General features: G+C 39.4%; 2 protein-coding genes and 1 long non-coding RNA gene across 5 annotated transcripts; all 3 read left to right on the top strand.

The window, feature by feature from the left end:
* Window positions 1-589: 589 nt before the first annotated feature.
* Window positions 590-1552, top strand: LOC122008763. Its single transcript, XR_006119366.1, has 2 exons — window positions 590-737; window positions 870-1552. It is a non-coding gene; the product is annotated as an uncharacterized LOC122008763 (long non-coding RNA).
* Window positions 1553-2570: 1018 nt separating this feature from the next.
* LOC122008759 (ATPase GET3A-like) lies at window positions 2571-7689 on the top strand. Its single transcript, XM_042564600.1, has 7 exons — window positions 2571-2926; window positions 3066-3187; window positions 5328-5478; window positions 6554-6664; window positions 7097-7235; window positions 7326-7441; window positions 7522-7689. Exons 1-7 carry the CDS (start codon window positions 2672-2674, stop codon window positions 7687-7689), a joined length of 1062 nt encoding a protein of 353 aa, XP_042420534.1. The 5' UTR covers window positions 2571-2671.
* A 442-nt stretch (window positions 7690-8131) lies between these two features.
* LOC122008761 (magnesium protoporphyrin IX methyltransferase, chloroplastic-like) lies at window positions 8132-9260 on the top strand. Of its 3 annotated transcripts, none has more exons than XM_042564603.1 (2): window positions 8132-9088; window positions 9215-9260. In XM_042564603.1, the coding sequence occupies exon 1, from the start codon at window positions 8132-8134 to the stop codon at window positions 9080-9082; it is 951 nt and encodes a 316-aa protein (XP_042420537.1). In that variant the 3' UTR covers window positions 9083-9088; window positions 9215-9260. The 3 variants fall into 3 exon arrangements, with proteins under 3 accessions (XP_042420537.1, XP_042420535.1, XP_042420536.1); XM_042564601.1 differs by having other exon boundaries at window positions 9187-9260; XM_042564602.1 differs by having other exon boundaries at window positions 9184-9260.
* The last annotated feature ends 667 nt before the right edge of the window (window positions 9261-9927 follow it).

Here is a 9927-nt window from a genome sequence, read left to right as displayed (position 1 = left end):
TATATAATATTGTTGCCGATGAAATTTATATGACCCTAATAACTTATGAGTTTCATAATTTGTTATCCATCAATCCTAATCCCCTGACCCCCTCCCACTCGATGCGAGTTCTGCCATCGTTTTCCCCTCCCAGACACTACAGAGCTGCCTGAGCTGCTTAACTTTGAATTCATCTCCCTCCTTGTACACCCACACCACAAACTCCCCTCCCTCATGCAGTGTGAGCTGTTTGTAACAAACTAACTTCATTTATTTCTTCTTCCTCTTATTCTCACATAAGCTTCAACTACTCGAGCTCAATTTTCATATTAGCACGTGTCCTGCCACTCCTCTTACTCTCACACAAGGCTCATTTTTCATACCCATACTTGTACGGCTCCGTGTATGCATTGGTATATCTGATAAGTCCGAGTAACGAAGCTTATCCCTAATCTTATTTATTGTCCAACACGCAATCAACTTAAGTGTTGCAGCATGCTTATTCTATTGATGCTTACTCTATGATACAGTATAATTAAATATAATACATGACAATTAAGTGTACTTTCTCTTCCTTTATTAGAACTTGGACCTTTCTATATGATTTCAGGAGTACTTATGGACGATATTGTGAATTAACCATGTCTTGGATCTCTTATCATTACCTAAGCTGTAGTAGAACTTGACCTGTTGGGGAATGTATACAACTATGGAAGTAAATGGAAAAAGAACTTGGCCGCAACCTGCATGTACAGAAGGTCAGCTTCCCTCATTGACTACAACTTAAGTTCGAAGATATCTGCATATTTAGCTGGTGTATAAGAGGTAAGAGTCTTTCTTATACATGACGTAAATAATAACAGACTTCTGGTTTCTGTTCTTTTTGCTAGGGCCAAACGGCTAGGTGCTGGGCATATTCACAACATTGCAACGAGATGCTAAGGCATGTCTTGATTTCTTTTAGAGTTAATTTAAGTACTTTGTGTCTAACTATGTGGCAAAAGGGCAGATGGGGTAAAGAGACTTCATGTTTATGTAGTTAAATTTTGATGAAACAAGCAGTTCCTCAACCGAAATGTGTTAAAATTCCTTCAACTGAAATTTACTAAACAAGGGACAATGAGAAACATGGTCCCTTGTTGAGAAGACAACCCTAACCCCTAAGTTCTATAAAAATATGATAACTTTGAATATTATCTCTCTAATCTTTCTGAGCAGACATTTTTTTGAAGATTTTGTGCACCTCTCTGGTGTCAGTAGAAGTGAACTGTCTTTAAATTTTAATGCAACCAACCAGCCCCGGGAGGCTCGCCCCTGTGCCGAGCTCCAGGAGGGTGCCACGGCGAGGTGGGCAGCGAAGTCCCAGAGCCAGGAGCCGGTGATGTCTGGCCGCCGGGGACCTGGATATGGCGGGTGCCCCTCATGCCCATTGCCACTTCCCACCGCTCCACTGGATCTTTTAACTCTTTGATGGATTCGTCTGAGGATAGTTTTTAATACATGTTTTTCACCCAGTTAAAATTATGTTTTGCTGTTCGAATATTAATTTAATAACATTTGATGTTAATCTTAATTAAAGAAGTTAATAGGAGAATGTATATATAAGGGCATTCAGATCAATTTTTTTTACATAAAATTTATTTTAAATTTAAAATTTTATGATTTTTTTTATCAGCTATCCTATTTATTTTTTAAATTTAGCTTTTATAAAATAATTTTTTTTTAAATATTAAAATATTATTTAATATAGGAGAGAGAAAAAATAAAATAGATATTTCATAGAGAGAAAATAAAGAAAGAGAAGAAAATAGGATAGTTAAAAAATAATTATCTAAATTTAATAAATTAGATAATTTATTTTAAATTTTATAGATATTATATAAAAATTGATGTAAATGTTTTAAACAATATTAAACATTTGTTGGGTGTCATCTTACGATTTTTTATTTACAATTTAAAATTTCAATAGTTGAATTACTCTATTAAATTTAAAAATTCATTTTTTAATACACTATATCAATTTCTCTATAGTTTTTTTACCCTATCTTTAGTTTTTTATTATTTTCTCTCTCCTTATATAATATCTACTTTTTATTATATAATTTATTTTTTTTTATTTTTTTCCAAATTAAATAATATTTTAATATTTAATAAATAGATTTTAAAATATCATTTAAAATATAAAATTTAAAATTTAAAATAATACTATTCATGAAATATAAATTTAAGGAATCAATAGGATAATTGATGTATATTTTTTTACATAAAATATAAAATTTAAGATAAATTTTATATTTAGAAAAGAGGAGATGTCCAAATCAATTAACCATAAAATTCAATTAGATTTTTTTTTCCGACCTTAATGTCCATCAAAACTTTTTTTAATATGAAATATTTATATACAGTTGGTTAAAATATTATAAGTAGAGGACGAACTTCTATAAAAAAAAATAATTTTCATTTCGCTTTAAAATTATTAAAATATCATTTAAATTTAAATTTAAATTTTGGAAATGATTAGGTGTGGTTTGATTAAACCTTAGTAGTTGAAAATGAACGTAAATACATCTTTCTGTTTTTGGTAAATTGCCCAAAAACTTTCTTCCGCCGCCGCATTTGTTTACTATTTCTGAATCCGCAGGGAGGAAGCGAGAGGTAAAGGAGCGACGAAGGCGAGGAGGCGGTGTCGGCCATGGTGACGGAAGTGCCGGATGGATCGGTGCGCAACATCCTGGAGCAGGAGACGCTTAAGTGGGTCTTCGTCGGGGGAAAGGGCGGCGTTGGCAAAACAACCTCCAGCTCCATTATTTCTGTCCTCCTCGCCCAGGTCCGCCAGTCCGTCCTCGTCATCTCCACCGATCCTGCCCATAACCTCAGCGACGCCTTCCAGCAGCGCTTCACCAAGGTCCCCACCCTCGTCAATGGCTTCTCCAACCTCTACGCCATGGTATAATCATTTCCACCGTTCCTCTATCCGTTCTCCACCCTCCTATCTCCGATCCGATCTATATCCGTGTGGTTACTACTCCCAATTTCTTCTCTACCTTGTTTTGTTAAAGAAATTTTGGTTCTTCCATCTTCCGTAGGAAGTGGATCCCAAGATGGAGGACGACGACTTATCTGACGAGGGCCTGGAAGGATTCCTTTCGGAGTTGACGAATGCGATTCCCGGAGTCGACGAGGCTATGAGCTTTGCTGAAATGCTCAAGTAAGATCTCACTTTATTTGATTTCTGCTGTTTATGGTTTGGGACCATTGGAAGGATACTTCTTGCTGTGCAATCATGTAAAAGACGGTTCTTTTTGCTCTCTTGATGATTTACCTGACGAATGTATTCTCTGGATTGCTAGATACGTATGACTGTAAAGCTTTGCCAATTGCAGACTAGGCTTTGCTTTCATATAAATACAGATAGAGAGGAAAAGATAGATGACGAATGCTTCATTGTACAACATATACAGGGTTCAAATGCACTGATCTATGCTAATCCACTATTGCATGGGTTTGTTGAAGTACAAAGTCAAACCTTTGGATGCAATATACTATGCATCTTAGACAATTATTATGTTGTTTTATAGGTTTAGTTGTATTCAAATTAAGTAATACAAGTTTAGTATCGAATGATACCAAATTCTTCAGCGTCATATTTTCTAAATTCAGTAACATTACCACTTATTGTTCAAACAATACCAGTGATATTTTAAGCTTGCTGGAATCAGGATCCAATAACCAAAAGTACGAGTCAAGCATGAAACCAACAATAATATACTGACTGTGATAAATACTAATATGTTCCATTGGGTTAACTATATGTTACTTGTCTCACCATAGCTCATGTGACACTAATGTTTACTATCATGTCTTCATCTCTCGTCTACCAGTAGCACCTTTTAACCTTAAGTTATTTGATTTGTTTAACTATAATATTCATCAGTCATCTTCCAAATGAATATTGCCTTCTCAACCTCTTTTCCACTTTTACTATATTCTATTTTGCATTGGGCATCTACCTGGTTTCTTGTAAATATTCTTTTTACGATACATGACTATCTCTTAATCATTGAAGAAATACACCAACCAATAAAGCATAACCGAGACACCAGTGTCTTATAAGTTTTTAACATAAGAGGCTTATGATGTTATAATTACAACTTCCCTTCTGCTGATTGTAGGTTTTGATAACTCATCCAATATCTAAACTGTATACTTGTCTGCTTTCTTTTTTCATTCATTGTATATTTACATAAGGTTATTCCTGCTACTGCGATTATTTGTAAGTGAATATAACTTCTTATGCAATAGTGCAATAGCCATGTGATTAATTACTTGACAAAGTGGTTGCCTATTGGCACCAAGGAATTGACAGTTTGTTGCTATGTATCTGCAAGACTGAAACCATGCCAAATACTAGACAAACTCCAAGCGTTGCATCAAATGTTGGATTACTCCATATCATCCAAAGTTTATTTAATTTGTTTGAAAAACCATATTCCTTAATTATTTTGATTATAATCTCTGATGTTTATGGTGTTACAGTCAGGGATTAAAATACCGTGCCAAACCGGTCGAAAAGGGCGAAACATTTCATTCCGAGCACGACCTCGATACCAGGCCCCGTGACAACAGAGAGGCGTCGTGCGACCTCGTAGCCATGGCGGAGGGGTCGCGTGACCTCAAAGCCATCGTGGAGGGGTCGCGCGACCCCCGCGTCTACAGCGCGGCAGCCGCGGAGTGGGCGCGTGACCCACTGCGTCCACCATGGAGGGGTCGCGCGACCCTCACAGCCGAGCCGGAGTTGCCTGAACCGCCGCGTGGTCACGCGACTTCTCACGCAACAAGTCTGGTGGGCGGGTGTTTTTTTTAATTAAAACTTAGGTAAATTGTTTTAATCAACTCCTAGTTATGATAGGGATAATATAAAGAGACTTTATTAAACCCTAATAAAATTATCTAATTAATTTATTTTAATTCTAAAAAATATAATAAATTTTAAAATTTATTTATCTATTTTTATATTTATTTCCCGATTTTTTTTATATTTTAAATATTTATGTTAAATATTTTATTTTTAATGAATATATTATATATTTAAAAAATACTGAAACTATATCAGTACGGTGCGATATAATACCGAAACTATATCGCTCCGGTCCTAGACCGAAAACTCAGCACGGGTTAAAATTTTAAACCATGGTTACAGTGTTTATTGCTTGTAATCTTTGTGGGGGAATTTGTTAAGTTGTTAAGTCTGATGCATGTCATATTAAGACAATCTTATTTTCTTGAATCACGTTCAAGTTCTGCCACAAACATTAAGAATCATTGATATTTCACCCGATTGACTGCAGATTAGTCCAGACAATGGATTACTCAGTAATAGTATTTGATACTGCTCCAACTGGTCATACTTTACGACTATTGCAATTTCCGTCAACTTTAGAGAAGGGGCTTGAGAAAGTTATGTCTCTGAAGAATAAGTTTGGTGGCATGTTTACACAGGTAATTGCACTATTCTTGTACCATGGAAGAGTTGATTGTATAATTTTGCATGTTGTAATGGCTTCTTGTTAACCTGTAGTTAGCTGATGTGATATTTTTGCCTATGTTTGTTCAGTAGTATTGTTTGACTATCTTTGATTGTCTTGTTTGCTGGTTGGCAGTTTCAAATCAAGCATTTTTATTAAATGGATGACACTCTTCCCAAGTGTGTTTGCTTATGACAATACCGTAAGATATAGTTTTCTATTTGTATTCTCTCCCTATTCATGTAATTCACTAGTTTGGTCAAGGAAGTAGGAATCATAAAATATAGAATTACAGATTGACATAGATAATTGTTCCTGAAGATTGTGTAATAAATGGACAGGAAGGTTGAACAAGATGACTAGTTATGAGATTGTTTAAAGAGGTAATCAAGCAAGATGCTTACAGGCCGATAGCGTGGATTGTTATGACAGGTACATGGAGTTGAAGTAGTTAGACAAGATCAAGAAATATGAGAGAAAATTAGTAGGCTTACTAGAATTCAAATTTCGAGGGTTTACTGGATTTTTGTCGATTGTTAAATGTAGTGTGAAACTTAGGTTTCTTAATGACTGTCTAGTAATGCTATTTTTCAGAAAGGAAAAGGCTAGCATAACTCAAAGAAAGATCTTTTAGTGTTCGAATCGTCCAATGATCTGTTGAGGAACTCACTAGATTCACAATAACTCCTAGGTGACCTTTGCTAAGGGCCATCTTCTCTTGGTGGTGTCTGGCTAGTAATCACTCGCTAGAACCCCTCCTATACCAATGGTAGATTCTTCACTAGTTATAACGATGGGTACTTCATCCATTGAATGAAATTTTAATTGTATACATGAGATAGATGCATTTCTCTAATTCCTTAATATGCAAAAGACAATTTTCTTAGGGAACTTTCCTTAAATAGTTAGCATATATATGTGGGCGTGTTTATGTATTCACAAAGTTTTGCCACTCTTTTCTCCCCTACTTTTTTCTTGATATTTGTCACCATTGCATTTCTTCAGGCATTCGTTATCATCATCAATACCCTTTTTATTGATATTGACAGGCTACTCGCCTTCTTGGCCTTGGTGATGAGTTCAGTGAGGATGCTATGCTAGGCAGGCTGGAAGGTATAAAGGATGTGATTGAGCAAGTAAACAGACAATTTAAGGATCCAGTAAGATCAATCCCTTCATGATATTGTGCACAAATTCAACTTTACTAAATTAACTCTGTACTTCCAATTCACATATGTTTTCAGTTGGCAATGTTGGTGTCTTTTACAAGTGCTTCTGGTAATCTATTCGCGTTAAGTTCAGTTAGTGAGGATGGTTTTGCATTTATGAGATATTGGTAGATCTCGAAGGCTAGTAATGCTCAATTTATACAAGAACCTGGAAGATCTAGTATTACTAGGTGGCTTCCATGGCAGAGAAAATTTATGCTTCATCCCATAAATATTTCGGCTTGTCTTTGTCGTGCTTCTGAACTTGCTGCTACGTGTGTCTTTTTCATATATCTCTGTTTGATTGTGTGATGATGTATTTTGTTGGTTCTAAATTCGATACATGCATTGCAAATCTATTTACTGATGAACTTGTTGCAACAGGATTTGACAACATTCGTCTGCGTGTGTATTCCTGAGTTTCTTTCTCTATATGAAACTGAAAGGTTGGTTCAAGAACTCGCAAAGTTTGAGATAGATGCCCATAACATCATTATTAACCAAGTTCTTTTTGAGGATGAAGGTGCGCGACTACACTATTGATGTGTTTATTAAAAAATCTGCTGTTTTCTTGCTTTCATCCTAGTTGATATGGTCTATCTCAATTGTGTAGCCGTTGAATCCAAATTACTAAAAGCGCGAATAAAGATGCAACAAAAGTATATCGACCAGTTCTACATGCTTTATGACGACTTCAACATCACGAAATTGCCGCTGCTCCCGGAAGAGGTCGTATATCGCGGTGGTGAATGATGAATCATTAGTAATTCAGCTCATCTTTTGTGGTGACGATACTGGCGGTTTTGCAGGTTTGCGGAGTTCAAGCACTTAGGAAGTTCTGTCAACACTATGTTACACCGTATAAGCCTTCTCTCGTGCGGGGCACCATCGAAGAAGTTCAGCAGAGAATATCTACCTTGCGACTGCGGCTCCAAGAAGCCGAGTCCGAGCTCGAGAGACTGCAACAAGGGAAGTAGAATTCGTGCTGGCTATTGAAAATTTTCCTACAACATCAATCGAATTTATCGATAAATCTTTCGCGGCCGATTTATCCAGGGTCGTTCCCTATCAGATTCAGGCATAACGAAACTACACCAGAGGGGTAGGCAATCCCTGCCTTTAAATTCTGTCGTTTTATTTACTAATTTGTTTGAATAATTGTGAAAAATGAGAAAGACAACAATTATTTTCACAATTTAGATTATTCTGAACACAAAAAGGTGCTCTTTATGATAATAAAAATTAGTGGGGCCTTTTTTATTTTTTTTTAAAAGAGAGAATTTCAGTGGTTAAATGAAAATTCATATTTATTTATTTTTTTTTAAAAAAAATTGGATAACACATTTCATTGACACCAACCTTATCGGAAATCTCTGTAATCCGATTGCGAGCTGAAGAAGGCACGCCGCCGGAGATCGAATGGCGTTCACGGCGGTGCTCTTCCCCGCCATCACCACCGTCAGTCAGGCCCACCCGTGCCGCCACCGTATCCTCTCACCCAAACGAGGCAGCATTTCCCGCACCCTCGCCCTCCCGCCCTCCGCGGACCTCCCCTCCCTCGACGCCCCCGTGGCCCTCGCCGCCGCCTCGTCCGTCGCCGCCCTCGCCGCTGCCCTCTCCTTCTCGGACCCCGAGCGCCGCCGCCGCCAGCAGGCCGAGGTGGTGGGCGGCGACGATAAAGATGTCGTCCGCGTCTACTTCAACAAGACCGGATTCGAGCGGTGGAAGAAGATCTACGGCGACGCCAACGAGGGCGTCAACCGCGTCCAGCTCGACATCCGCCTCGGCCACTCCGAGACCGTCGAGAACACCCTCGCCATGCTCCGCGACGGCGGCCCGCTCGCCGGCATCTCCGTCTGCGACGCGGGGTGCGGCACCGGTAGCCTGACCATCCCGCTCGCCCGGGAGGGCGCGCTCGTCACCGCCAGCGACATCTCCGCCTCGATGGTTGCCGAGGCCGAGCGCCAGGCGCGGGACGCCCTAGTTGGCCATTCCGGCGCCCAGATGCCCAAATTCGAGGTCAAGGACCTCGAATCACTAGAGGGAAAATTCCACACGGTGGTGTGCTTGGACGTGCTGATCCACTACCCTCAAGAGAAGGCCGAAGCCATGATCGCCCACTTGGCGTCGTTGGCCGAGAGCAGGTTAGTGCTCAGCTTCGCTCCCAAGACCTTGTACTACAACCTCCTGAAACGGGTGGGCGAGTTGTTCCCCGGCCCGAGCAAGGCCACGAGGGCCTATCTGCACGCCGAGGGCGACGTCGAGCGGGCTCTGCGCAAGGTTGGGTGGAAGGTGAACAAGAGGGGCTTCATCACTACCCAGTTCTACTTCGCCAAGTTGTTCGAGGCAGTGCCTGTGAGCTCGGCCTGAGACGGGGTATGTGTTCTTGCATTCTACTATCCACTCAACCTTGTGATTTTGTCGTCTTCTCCTCCTCGTTGAATAATCTTTTGAATTCGGTTCATTGGCAGCAGTATCACCATGAAAATGCTCTTCTTGCAGCTGTACATGTAGCTAATTAATGGTTGAAACATCACAAATGTGTTTATGCTCTGTTTGTCACGCGAAATAATTGGATAGAACTATAAGTTCAATCAAAATGTTGATGAACAAGCACCATAAACGGGCAAACATGGGAGCAGAATGCTACTCCCCTGAAATATGGGGAATGCATGTCGATTTGAAGCTACTATCTTCTCACTGGACTTGAGAAGCTTCTTCCGATGATGTGAGTGATCGGGTCTGTGTGAATTAACATGCGTCAGACAGCATCGGAGATGTCCAGAAAAACCCCTCTGATCTGATGTTTAAGTTAAACTCAAGAGGAGTGTTCAGCAGAGGCTGCTGAGCATTGTAGAACTTGAAGGAGGTGTAGGCCGAATCAATGTGGAGCTGAATCAATTAGGCTGGACTTGTCCGGAGTGGGCTGAACCAGGTGTCCTAGGGCCATATGTATCAAGTCTAATGACATGTAGCTGAACCAAGGAACTACGTACGTAGACTGAATTTGTTGAGCTAGAAAAGTATCGGATGGTTTGATCTATTTTGCAATTTTATCGTCTTAGTCATATATTGCATTATGTTAGTCATTATTCCAAAGGCTAGTAGTCACCCGTGATTTTCCTCCTCTGTATTGACCCTGCAACGGATTGATGGGGGCACTGGGAGCGAGTGAATTCGCCTTTTGCCATCATGATTACTAAGCTGGAATCCAC

The sequence above is a fragment of the Zingiber officinale genome, chromosome 8A, assembly GCF_018446385.1.
Source record: "Zingiber officinale cultivar Zhangliang chromosome 8A, Zo_v1.1, whole genome shotgun sequence".
NCBI classification, from domain to species: Eukaryota; Viridiplantae; Streptophyta; class Magnoliopsida; order Zingiberales; family Zingiberaceae; genus Zingiber; species Zingiber officinale.
Note: the sequence above shows the minus strand (reverse complement) of the source record. Positions and strands in the feature narration are given on the sequence as shown.

Excerpts from the sequence above, each read along its gene's own strand:
- LOC122008759 (XM_042564600.1), top strand. The coding sequence starts at position 2,672 with ATGGTGACGGAAGTGCCGGATGGATCGGTGCGCAACATCCTGGAGCAG. Across the intron at positions 6,665-7,096 it reads ACAGACAATTTAAGGATCCA|GATTTGACAACATTCGTCTG; the intron begins GTAAGATCAATC and ends TTGTTGCAACAG. Across the intron at positions 7,236-7,325 it reads AGTTCTTTTTGAGGATGAAG|CCGTTGAATCCAAATTACTA; the intron begins GTGCGCGACTAC and ends TCAATTGTGTAG.
- LOC122008761 (XM_042564603.1), top strand. The coding sequence starts at position 8,132 with ATGGCGTTCACGGCGGTGCTCTTCCCCGCCATCACCACCGTCAGTCAG.